This window comes from Pantherophis guttatus, chromosome 1 (assembly GCF_059756535.1).
Source record: "Pantherophis guttatus breed Tessera chromosome 1, ASM5975653v1, whole genome shotgun sequence".
NCBI lineage: Eukaryota > Metazoa > Chordata > Lepidosauria > Squamata > Colubridae > Pantherophis > Pantherophis guttatus.
The window spans coordinates 772,501-785,504 of NC_142063.1; the positions used below are offsets into that span (position 1 = coordinate 772,501).

The 13,004-nt window shown below is 48.7% G+C and overlaps 1 protein-coding gene across 4 annotated transcripts in view; it reads left to right on the forward strand.

The window, feature by feature from the left end:
• The window catches only part of LOC117670599 (vomeronasal type-2 receptor 26-like), a 34,027-nt gene that overhangs the window by 5,089 nt on the left and 15,934 nt on the right, over positions 1-13,004 (forward strand). For 2 of the 4 annotated variants that reach the window (XM_087893149.1, XM_087893142.1), the window contains exons 2-6: positions 2,219-2,367; positions 3,387-3,443; positions 3,580-3,835; positions 4,721-5,012; positions 7,668-8,486. In XM_087893149.1, coding sequence (XP_087749275.1) covers positions 2,219-2,367; positions 3,387-3,443; positions 3,580-3,835; positions 4,721-5,012; positions 7,668-8,486 — 1,573 coding nt within the window. Of the gene's footprint in view, positions 1-2,218; positions 2,368-3,153; positions 3,444-3,579; positions 3,836-4,720; positions 5,013-7,667; positions 8,660-13,004 lie in introns of those variants that run through there. The other 2 variants (XM_087893139.1, XM_087893156.1) reach the window with 2 other exon arrangements.

Here is a 13,004-nt window from a genome sequence, read left to right on the forward strand (position 1 = left end):
CCCATGAATAGTTCAGCTGGGCTTCTGTGTGTGGTGGCATGCGGGGTGATGTGTTGCGTGAAGAGGAATTTGTCGATCCTCTCTTGCCAATCACCGGTGCCTATCTTGGTGAGAACTTCCTTGGGGAGCCTCACCATCCTTTCAGCTTGTCCATTCCCTGCCGACCTGTATGGGGCGATGAGGGCATGGCAGATGCCCAGCTCGGCCAGGAACGATTCCATCGGCTTGGCGGTGAACTGCGGCCCGTTGTCCGACACCAGGATGTCCAGAATGCCATGGGTGGCAAAAAGTCTGCGCAGAGCCCGGATGTTTGCCTCGGTGGTGATGGTGGGCATCTGGATGACTTCCAGGCATTTGGAGAATGCATCCACCATGATGAGGAAATATTTACCCACCATGGGCCCCGCAAAGTCAATGTGCACACGGGACCAGGGGGCACTAGGCCTCTCCCATTCCGTGGGTTGTGCTTGTGCTGGCGCTGGTCTGACCTCTTGGCACGGGGCGCATCTGGAGACCCATTGTTCAATGTCTTTGTCCAGGTTGGGCCACCAGACATAGCTCCTGGCCAGCGCCTTCATCTTCACAATGCCGGGTGCCCAATGTGAAGGCTTTCTAGGGTCCTCCTTTGCAGCGGTTGTGGTATCACTACTCTGTCGCCCCAGAGTAGGCAGCCCGTCATTGTTGAGAGTTCTCGCTGCTTCCTTAAGAACGGGCTGAACTCTTCGCCCACTTTTTCTGATGGCCAACCCCTCAGGACCCAGGACATGACTTGCCTGAGGGTCTTCTCCTTCTTCGTGTGAGCTGCCACATCTGTGGACGATACTGGGCACTTTAAGTCTCCATCAATGTGGAAAAGACTGAGGGTGGGTGCTGGGTCTTCCACTGGTTCTTGCATTGGGCACCTGCTGAGGGCATCCGCATTGCTGATGGTTTTGCCGGGTCTGTGTCTGAGCGTGTACGAATACCTGGCAAGGAAGATGGCCCAGCATGTCATCCTGGGCAACATGTATGTCGGTGTTTGTTTGTCGCCTGTGAATAGTCCGAGGAGGGGCTTATGGTCGGTGATGATCTCGAATGCCCTCCCATAGAGGTATTTGTGGAAGCGCTTGATGCCAGCCACGATGGCCAAGGCTTCCTTATCCAGCTGGCTGTAGTTGCGCTCAGCTGCCACCAGAGTCTTGGAGAAGAATGGAATGGGGGCTTCTGTGTTGTTGGGCAGTTGATGGCTGAGGACAGCCCCGACTCCATATGGGGACGCATCGCAGGTCAATACCAGCGGTAGCGTCTCGTGATACTGGATCAGTACGCTGTCCAAGGATAGTAGCCAACTGATGTTTCTGAACACGGTTTCTTCAGCTCTACCCCACTGCCAAGGGGCCACTTTTCCCAGAAGGCAGTGGAGTGGCTCAGCAACGGTGGCTTTCTGTTTAAGGAAAATGCTATAGAAATTTAGCAATCCCAAGAAAGCCTGAAGCTCTTGCTTGTTTTTGGGGGCCAGAGCTTCATGAATCGCCTTGACTTTAGATTTGGTGGGGTGTATGCCAGTGCTATCTATTAAATAGCCCAGGAACTCTACCTCCTGGACCCCAATGATGCATTTGTCTCTCCTCACACGCAGACCCTTCTCCTGGAACCACTTCAGGGTGAGCTTCAGCCATTCCAAGAGTTGTGATCTGGAGGTGCCGGAGATTAGTACATCATCGAAGTACGGCACCACCCCGGGAATGCCTTGGAGAAGGCGCTCCATCATAGATTGAAATATGCCAGGGGCTGCGCTGACTCCAAATTGGAGGCGGTTGCATTTAAATGCGCCCCGGTGGGTGACAATAGTCTGAGCCTCCACAGTTTTTTGGTCGACTGGCAGTTGCTGGTAAGCCTGGGCCAGGTCCAGTTTCGCGAATATGATCCCACTCCCAAGTGAATGCAACAGATGTTGCACCACTGGAACTGGGTATGCGCTCCACTGTAATGCCTGGTTAATCGTGCATTTATAATCGGCACAGATGCGCACAGACCAATCATGCTTCAGTGGGGTCACAATGGGGGTCTCCCATGCAGAATGATTGATCGGTTCCAATATGCCTTGGGCGATCAGTTTATCCAACTGATCGTCTACTTTAGGCCGAAATGCAAATGGAATCCTGTGGGGCTTGAGCCGAATTGGGGTGATTGATGTGTCTAGATTGAAAGATATGGGTTTCCCCACAAATTTACCTAGGCTGCCATCGAAGATGTCCTTGAACTCTTCAAGGAGCTTGTCGAGTTCGTCCTGCCGAATCTGGTGGATTCCTCTGATTGAGACCCCTAGCAGCTCGAACCACTCCACTCCAAGGAGGGTCGGGCAGCTGTCCTTGACGATGGTGATGGGTAAGTCGCCCTTGAACTTGTGGTAGCTGATGCTCAGCAAAGCTCACCCCTGATCTTCTCCTGATCGGGATTGAATGAAGCCAGCGAGATTTGTGGCGCTGCCATGGCTCTCGTGCTCTCAGCTCTTAGTGACTCCAGCTCAGTGATTTGCTCTCTTGAGTCGGGCTGGGTGGTGATGGTGCCACGAGGTTCTTCGCTGTGGTTCTTGAAATCTTTCGTCACCAGTGTTAGATCAGCGCAGGGAAAGAATACGCGAGCAGCGAGGTCTGTTCAGCACTTTAATAGTGAGAATAAGAACAGCCTGCTGCGCTGCCGGGCTCACCTTATAAAGGGAGCTGGCAGGCAAGCCGGCGAATGACAGAATTTTAAAACTCCCACCGGTGGACTAGCCAATCCGGCAGCATGACCATATATGGACATAACACCTGGTCTAGGACAACTCACTGTGGCCAACTTGCCTTGACTATCTTGCAGTGGCCAACTCATCGAGGGACAAGAGTTACACTAATATTAAAGAAATGGTGGAACAGAATCATTAAAGAAAGAATGAAAAAGGAAGAAAGAATGAAATGGGAATGACAAAAATTAAAACAACGTTTTAATTATTTTAAATGATTAAATTGAATTGTTGAATTGTCTCATGAGCTGGCTGTGGTGAGTTGACTCATTCTGGCCACGATGCCCCCATTAATGCTCATACTATCTGAATAAATGATGTCATAGGCCAAATGCCATCTTGGTTGCTTCATATGTAGGTCACAGGCCCAACTTCCTCTTGACTTGCAGGTTCCTTTGAGACACAAACATGTTTTCTCCTTTCTGGTGTATGAAGAGAAACGATGGAAACTTGCTTTTCCTTGCAATTATCAGAAGAACAGTAATTCTTCATGTGCCGCCCGCCCTCTGCCCCCTGTGGATTTCTACCTAGAAAAATCTTTCCAAGATAAAATCTGTTTCAAAGAGCATGTTCTGACTTCTCCAGGTGTGGCAAAAATAACACCTTTCCTTGTCTTGCAAAGAACTAACTCCTCCGTTTGCTGGCCCAGGTTTTCTCTTCGGTCACAGCCCAAACACAGGTAAGTGGTTGATATAAATATGCCCTGCTGAGGCCATCCAGGTGGCATGACCTCTCTCTATTGTGCTAAAGCTGTGGTGAGATTTCAAGGGCTCCCTGCCATTCAGCTTCTGCACAAACCTTGATTTCTGATCTAGGAGGGAAGGTGAGAAGAAGAATGACTGGGTTGCCTCTCCTTCTGCTGCTGCTGCTCTTCTGGCTCCTGCCTCCAACTTCTGCTAAGAGGAAGCAAAGTGTATGTGTGTTGACAAACCCTTTCCAGACTCCGGAACAATGGGACTATTACAGGTCTGGTGACTTCATCATTGGTGGGAATTTGAACCTGCAGACCTTTGATCCCTTCAATTTTCAAGACTATGAAAACACCTTATTCTCACGTCTTTTTGGAAAGGAGTAAGTTTCACCTGGAAAGAAGTAGATCGTTATTTGCTTTGTTTGGGGCTCAGGGACCCGTCTAGGAAGCCCTTCCTCTAGAGAGGTTTGCAATGTCCCAGTGTAGTTGAGATCTTTCTACTTTTCTCAGTAAAAAGCCAAATTCATAAAATAGGCTAGAATTCCCAACCTTTCCAGAACTCTTCCCCAGGAAGAGGAGAACATAAGATATAAAGGAGGAAAACGCCTGAGATCTTGTGTTGGTCTAATTCAGTAGTTGACTTATAATATTAACCTGGACTGAAAGTCGTGCTGGAAAGCTCAAGGAGAAGCTCACAGCTTTTCCAGGGTGGGGTATTGTAAAAATGATAAAACTCAGTGTTGGAATCAGCAGAGCTGATGAAGAATGGCTTTCAGGACGTCTGTGCAGCCTTGTGCTCAGCAATGGTTAGCAGACCTGAAGACGCTGCTCCAAGAGAGGCTCAGATTGAGTAGGGTGGAAAAGGAGCAACTGGGAAGGATGAGAGCCACTGGAGCAGAGTGAAGAAGGGAGGGAGGACAGAAGGGCATAACATGGTCCGGGATTTGGATGGAGAGACGTTTCTGCTGTCTTATAAAACTATCAATTTTTTTAATCAAGCAAGATCCTTAATAAACAAGCCTTATGAACGTGGGACTTGCTGCTCCATAGAACACACACACACACACACACACACACACACACACACACACACACACACGACAAGACAAACCCCACCAACCACACACAAGCTGACATGTAATGTTCTCCAATTTTTATGTATTCTGTTGTTTATCTATTCTATTCTATTCCATATCCTGTTCTGTTCTGTTCCGTTCTGTTCCGTTCCGTTCCACTCCATTAAGAGAGGTTTTTTCTCACAATAGCATCATCAGCAAGAACTACCAGCAGTTCCTGGCTTTGATGTTTGCAGTCAGAGAGGTCAACAAGGATCCAGTTCTCCTGCTCAACATCACCCTTGGCTTCCACATCTACGACAATCACAAGTTGGAGAGGAGGATTTTCTTATTCAGCCTCTCCCTGCTCTCCACACGAGGACAAATGGTCCCAGGTTACAAATGTGACCAGCGGGAGCCTCTGCTCTCTGTCATTGGAGGTCTCAACTCCAGATCCTCAAGGCTGATGGCCTCCATCTTCAGCATCTTCAAGGTTTCGCAAGTAAGGGTTAGTTGGAGGCAGTATGGGGTAGACAAACAAGAGAAGCACATAGTGTCCATGGAGAGTCTCAATGCAGGTCATGGTTGTCCCAAAGGTACTTTTCAAAAAGTAACTAGAATTTCTTGGTTTTTTCCTTGAATATGTTTGACTTCTCATCCAAGAAGCCACAAGTTCTGAGGGCTTCCTTGATGTGCTTTAGGAATCAAGGAAGCCCACACAGCTTGTGGCTATCTTGAAACTCAGAAAAAGAACCAGTAGGAGCTTCTCCATAACAGACAAAGATGAGAACAATAAACAGAGTGTCAACTTGCAAAGCTTTCAAGTTGCCATGAGCAGGAGGGAGGGAGAACTGAAGTGAATTCCATACATTCTTTCTCACCGAAATCAGAAGGAGGGTGTTAGGTTTCACAGCCAGCCAAAGTGGTTAATTGGAGAATGTGATTTATGACATGGCCAGAGAGGAGGGGAGAGACAGGGTCATAGGGGAACGTAAATCTACGTAGGATCAGTCCTGACTGCATCTGAGTATTGCCGGAATGGTGCTCCCAATAAATGAATATATTTCCTTTGAAGTTTGGATCATGGCTCATGAATTAATTAGGGCATCTTTCGGAAACTTGACACAGAGCATGTTACCATTCCATACAAAAATATCTGAAAAACTCAGGAGGATTTTCAACCAACACAAGATACATGCACACCTTAAACCCAATAATACATTAAGGCAGAAACTTATTGTGGAGTTGGGATCGTAGAAACACCCAGGAGCATAGAAGAGTTCAGAGGCAGATGCATAAATAAATGTCTTAAACGTATTTATTCATACGATAAATCATATTAACTATGTACAACAGAGATCAAGTCTCATGAGGAACAAACATGAAAAGAGAGAGATGAAGAGAGTGAGGTGGAAAAGGTTGGAGGGGGTTTTATATTCAGGGTAAGCCTCTCCTTTCCACACAGGGGTGGAGACACTCTCTGCCTCCACTGGTGTATATATGACACATGTGCCAATGGCTTGCAAATACTTGACACTTATCCACCTCAAGAATACAAGACACAAATTGAGCAATTTGGTATATGCAGTAGAATGCAGTAGAGACATGTGCTGATCTGTATATTGGAGAAACAAAACAACCACTTCACAAACACATGGCACAACATAGGAGAACAAACCCATCAGGACAGGGTTAAGCAGTCTATCTGCATTTGAAAGGCAAAACTCACTGCTTTTGAAGACAGCAAAGTCCACATTATGGACAGAGAAGACTGCTGATTTGAAAGAGGAGTCAAAGAGGTCATCTACTTTAAAATTGAGCAGCCCTCTTTCAACAGAGGGGGAGGGATATGACACCACCCATCTCCTGTTCACAACACAGTCCTTTCAGCAGTTCCAATAAGGTTGGTTCCACATCTATTTGCACTGTTAAGATAATGCTGAGAGCACAGATAAATCTCCCAGTGGCCTCAATGACTCTCAGAAAGAGTGCTAATGACCAGATGACTGCAAAGAATATAACCTCTCCCATTCTCCACCATTCAGTCAGAACTGAGGAAGCTTCTTGGATGAGAAGCAAAAGGTTTTCATTTAAGGAAAAAACCAAGAAAATCCAGTTGCCTTTTGGAAAAAGCACCTTTGGGATAAGAGTAGCACACACAGGAGCTAAATGTGGTTTGAGGGTAGGGCACATCCGGAGTACATGACTTAAAGAATCCATGATGTAGTTGACTTGATTTTTATATTTTGTGTGTTAAGATAAGTTTTAATCTAACTCCAAGAAATAGAGAATGGAATAATTCTGAACGCTAAACTTTCCAGGAGTGGTTCCATCCTAACCTATTCTTCATAAAAGTGTAGCTACCTTTTCCATACAGTTTATTCATTTTATCAGGTGGAAGGTTTGTTCTCCTATCTGACATGTCACAGCCAGGCAAAATATGTTACAGTAGTGGCCAAAATTGTGGAAACCTTTTGGGAAAACTATATTTTCTAAAACTAGCTAATAACACCACTTTTTTTTTTTGGAGTAGTACCATAAAATTATATATCAATGGAAAGATAATTTCATCAAGAATATAATGCAATAACTTTTATGAGGGATTTGCTATTAGAATAGCAGTTACAGTATAAAGAAGAAAAGTGAAACGTGTAGAAAAAACGAGATATATACAAAAATGATCACCATGTCAGTTAATACTTAATTGGGTGACCTTTAGCATGAATGAAAGCCTTACAACGTCTTTTCATGGAGTGAACCAAGTCTTTTAATTCTACGGCTGTGAAACCAGGATTGAAGGATGGCTTCTATTAACTGGGTTTATTGCTGGGTTGCTTCTGACTAACAAGTTTCTAGAGTCGGCTCCATAGATTTTCAATTGGGTTAAGAAGGTCAGGGCTATTCCCAGGCCATTCCAGCAGTGGAATAGGATTATCTTGAAACTCCCAAAAAAAGTGGTGTTATTAGCCATCAAATCTCAAAAATACACTTTCCCCAAAAGGTTTCCATAATTTTGGCCACTCCTGTAACTGGTGGCTCTTCCTAAGAAGGGAAGAAGCTTAAGGTTGCTACTCAAAGTGAGTCGGGTTGATTGGTGGGACAAGAAACGAAGAAAGCAAAGACCATAAATTCTTACGTTGAATCTCATTTTCTCCAGCTCGGTGTTGGCTTTGAGGTCTCTCAAAGAGACAGAAGAGTTTATCCTTCCTTCTTCCGGATAAATCCCAAGGAATTTCCTCAGTATGAGGGTTTAGTCCAGCTGTTCCTGTATTTCCAGTGGAACTGGGTTGGGCTGGTGGCCCCTGAAGATGACATTGGAGAACATTTCATCTCAATTTTGATGCCGATCCTGAAGGAGAAGGAGATCTGCCTGGCCTTCAGCAACCTGTTCATTTCTGATAACATTGCAAAGTTGGATTTAAACTCCCTTCTCAAAATCTTATTGAAAGCTGAAGTGGTTATTCTCTTTGGAGACTTTAGAAATGTTTCATTTTTCCTGAGCCATTTGTATGATGATTTACTCTCTAGAAAGTCCCCGTTTTGGAAAGTTTGGCTAATAACTTCCCATTGGACATTTGGTGCGATAAGATATCCATACAGTTTGAGAGTTTTAAAGCTCTTGCATGGAGCTTTGCATTTTAGAGACCACGCCGGGGACGTCCCCGAATTCAGCCGTTTCCTCCTGTCTTTAGACCCTTTGAAGCCCCAAGGGGACGTCTTTCTCCCACTATGGTGGCAAAGGGTCTTTAACTGCAGGTTCCATAAACCAACTAGGTCCTACAAACAATGCACAGGAAAGGAGAATTTACAGAATCTGCCATCTTACGTGTTTGAAACAAGCATGACGGGTGAAAGTTACAACATCTACAATGCTGTTTATGCTGTGGCACACGCGTTACATGCAATGCATGGATCAGGAACGCGACCAGCCATGATGAGGCTTGGAAAGAGGATCTCCAATGTCCAGTCATGGCAGGTAATCCCTGGCACTTTTTAATCCAATCCACAGAGAGGAAACTTCCCATAAGTATTTCTTGAGTTACGAATGAAATATCTGCATGCTATTTATTTGCTGCCTATTTCGCCATGGGCCTACTCTAGGTGACTTACTACAATAAAAATGAAGAAACGAAAAGAGTGTAAGCAAAACAGAAGTAGAATAATAAAACAATAAAATAAATAATGAGAACAAAATACAGTACAAGAATACAACAACATGATGACCGAACAGTTGGATGGGTGGACAGTAGCGAGCAAGGGAGGGGGAATAGGAGTCTGTCCATCAATCCAGCAGCCCCCCTCCAGCATGGAAGTGCCCCATTGAGTCCGGTCTTCAGCTACCTATGGAAGGGAAGGATGGTGGGGGGAGATCTTAGCTGAGAAAGTGGGATGTTCCGAAGAGAGGATGCAGTAGGATCTAGGGTAGGGATGGCTAACCTTTTCTGGATGGAGTGCCAAAAGCATGCATGAACCCCCCAAATGCGATGCACGTTCACTCCTGCACATGCACTAATGACCCCCTGCATGGCCCTCACCCCTGTGTGTGCATGACCCATGCATGTGCCCCAACCCTGTGCATGCACACACGATGTCCTGCACATGCCCCACCCGCACATGTGTGTGCACCCCCTGCATGTGCCCCACCCCTGCGCATGCTCAGCAGAGACCCGACAACCATGCGTGAACTGGGGCGATGTCTTGCATGCCCACAGAGAGGGTACTGCATGCCACCTGCGGCACGTGTGCCATAGGTTTGCCATCAAACTCACCACATCACGTTGCCATCACATGACGTATCATGATGATTTTCCCTTGACGGAGCTGGGGTGGGCGTGGCCTGCATGTGACGCATCCGGCCCGTGGGCCACCAGTTTGACACCTCTGGCCTAGGGTCACCGCAGCCGACTCACCACGGGAGAACCCTGCAGGACCAACTTGCTGTGGCCAACTCATGTCTGCACCCAGTTCACCACAGGTCTCCCGCTGCAGCCGATGCATCCTGGGTGTTTATCCTCAGCTGGCCCTCTGCTGGCATTCCCCACCTCACTGGTCAACCGCCAGTAGCGATGGAGGCGGGTGGTTCGGAGAACTGGTAGCAAAAATCCCTGCCCCCTCCCCATACCTAGCTGAGCCGCACAATCATCAGAGGCTTTTTTTTAACTTTTAAAAGCATTTTTTAGGCTTAGGCCCGGGGTATTTGGCGGACCATCTGTGGCCAGTGACAGCTCCCCATCGCCCGGTGTGTTCCCACAGGGAGGGCCTCCTTGGGGTGCCGTCAGCCAGATAATGTTGGCTGGTGACCTCTAGGGAGCGGGCCTTCTCTGTGGGCGCACCTACCGTGTGGAATCAGCTTCCCCTGGAGCTCCGGGTGGCCCCTAACCTTCGCTCTTTCCGCCGTGACCTTAAAACATGGTTATTTCGCCTAGCTGGTTTGGACTGAAGGGGTTTTAAAGGGGATTTTAATGGTCTTTTATAATCCTATTGGGTATTTTAATATTGTTTTTGCTTGTTTTTATTGTTGTGAGCTGCCCTAAGTCCTTCGGGGATAGGGCGGCATACAAGTTTAAATAATAAATAAACAAATAAACAAATAAACAAACAAACAAACAAACAAACAAATAAATAAATAAAATGTTTGTACAACCTCTTTGGCCAAAAAAATGTTTTTAAAAGTTAAAAAAAAAAGCCTCTGATGATCGCGTGGCTCAGCTGGGATCCTCAAAGGCTTTTAAAAGCATTTTTCCTACAACCTCTTTAGAGGTTGTAGAAAAAATGCTTTCAAAAGGCTCTGACGATCCAAGCTGAGTTGCCTGATCGTCAGAGGCTATTTTTCTTTTAAATGCCTCTGATGATCCTGATCGTCAGCGTGTCGAGACCGCCCCTCGACAATACAACCCACAGCGGCACGCAGGAAGCCCTGATTGACAGCCACCAGCAATAAAGAACTTTAGGGGGTTGATTGGGGGTGTTTGGGGACTCACAGACACATTGGTGGTGGGGGTGTTTGTTATCCTAGGCGGTCGGTCACGTAGCGGCCGGCATAGGGAGACTCGTCGATTGACACCTTCCCTCCGTTGGAATTGAGGGACGAGCCGTTTCGCGCATGCGCCAGGAACGCTGTACCCGGAAGGGCGTGGGTGCGGCTGGTGCGGGGATTTAAAAGGGCGTGGGAGGCAGACGCTCCCAACGCCGACTTTGTGCTAATTGCATGTGTACTGCTTGGTTTCGCCGGAGCTGCTTGACCGAATTAAACTGCTGAAGCATCTAACCGCTGTCTGTAGCGTTTTCTTCCTGGTTTGGCCAGGCTCACGGCGTCAAGTCTGACAGAAAGTCGGCGTTGCTCTTACCCCAGTTTGACCGGTAATGGAATCGGTATGGCGGAAGGTACGGAGGCCGGTGCACCGGGGCTGGAGGAGGCGTCCGTAGGGGACACCGTAGTGGAGGCGGTCCAGACGACGGAGCTGCAGGTGGTGCATCCCAAAGAAAAGTTACCACTGCTGCAAGAGACCCTCTCCACGGACGCGGGGCCAGCCGGCGCTAGCGATGGAAAGCCCGCTGTGGGGGAGTGGTGGCAGAGTTCAGCTATCGCTGGGACTAAGCAGCTGACCCCTCAGTCGAGCGAACCATCGTTCCAGGGGTGGAGGGAGCGGCGTTGGATGGAGGAGGAAGAGTGTGATTGGAGTTACTCCACGGGGGTGGGAACTTCCACCCTGGACGTGCTACGTGAGACATTTGGAGAAGCAAGCTTCAGAGACGCCCCATCTTGGCAGCCATGGGCGCCAAGTCAGGACGTCTGGCAGGGGGACACCCGAAGCAGTACGGAGACCCGGTTCCATCTCGCCAGCCCGAAGCTTCTCATCGAGAGAGGAGTGAATCGCCCTGGACAGCGGGAGCCTCCCCCTTCAGAGTCGGCTCCATCATCATGGGGGGGCCCTTCGCGTGGGCAGGACCGGGCGGCCCTGCGTCGCCATGGGGCCCCACCTATGGGTCCCTCGGCCCTCCGCGACCGTTCTGGGCTGCCTGCAGGCGGGGTGGGTACCGTCCAGGATACTCGGGTGGCAGGCCCGCCTCCTTTGTGGGTGCCTGGGCAGGGCCAGCCGCAACAACACCTTTGGGGCCCTCCCCCTATACAGGCAACCTTCGATGGTAGTGCAGACAGAGTGTCTTTATTTCTCAGTCAAATTTTGAGTTATATGGACCTCTACGGCCATCTATACCCGTCACAGTGGGCGGTTGTGGTTGCCATTACCACTGTTCTCACAGGTGAGGCAGCAGACTGGGTTGCTGACCTTCACAGTGATCATGCAAAAGAACTGGCAAACGTAGGGTTGTTCCTAGAGGCATTACGCTCCCGGTTCGAGGACCAATCAAGGACACAGCTTTTGGAAGGGGAGCTAGTAGCCCTAAGGCAAGGCGGGCGTCCTGCCAGGCAATACGTTAAGGACTTCCGTACAGTAGCCAGCCGCCTACGGTCCTGGCCTGAACGGCTCTTAGTGCACCAGTTTCGGATGGGCCTGGATAGGGAGCTAAGACAGGACTGTGTTTATAGGGGCCTACCACCAAAGCTGTCGGAGTGGTTCAGTGCTGCAGTAGATCTACCGTATTTTCCGGCGTATAAGACGACTTTTTAACACATGAAAATCTTCTCAAAAGTCGGGGGTCGTCTTATACGCCGGGTGTCGTTCTCCTGTAACCAGACAGACCAGCCCGAAAGGCTCTGACGAGCCTTAAATGGCTCTGGCGATCCCAGCTCTGACGATCCCAGCTTTGCCTGCTAATCAGGCAATTCAGCTGGGATCGCCAGAGCCATGGAGAAGAGAAAAACTTTTCCCCCTCCAGCTTGCTTACCTTAGCTCAGTGGTTGGGGGTCAAACAACCCTTTCACAGGGGTTTTGATGGTGGTGCAATACAGAAAAACGAGCGCAGCCCTCGCCATCCGGAATGAATGGTGCTGTTGTGGCGGTGGGGGAGGGGGCGGCAGAAGCGGGAAGAAGCGGCGTTTGCGATGGCTGGAAGCTGTGGGAGTGAAGCACTACTTTCATTTGTACGGCAGTAGCATTCCGCCTTGGTATATTTGTGTCAGGAGTGGCGCAAGGCAGCCTTTGTTTCCTGCTGCCTGGGACTCAGAGTGGTAAATGGCGTCTGATCCGGAGAGCTGCTGGATTTTGCTCTCTAATCCGGATGCCAAATCGGCCCCCTGCAAACTCTCGTCTCTCGAGGAGCGCTCCCTGAAGCGGGGCTGGGAACTTTGGTTGGACTGCTTGAGAGAGGAGAGCTTGCAGGGGGGCGATCTGGTGTCTGCAATGGAGAGCAAAATCCAGCTTTTTCTCTCCGCTATAAGAGCGGCATCCGGCTTTTTCTCTCCGCTGTAAGAGCGGCAGCCCTCATCTCCTAATGCTTGGGACTCGGAGTGGTAAATGGTGACTGGTCCGGGGAGCAGCTGGATTTTGCAGTCCCAAGCATTAGGAGATGAGGGCTGCCGCTCTTACAGCAC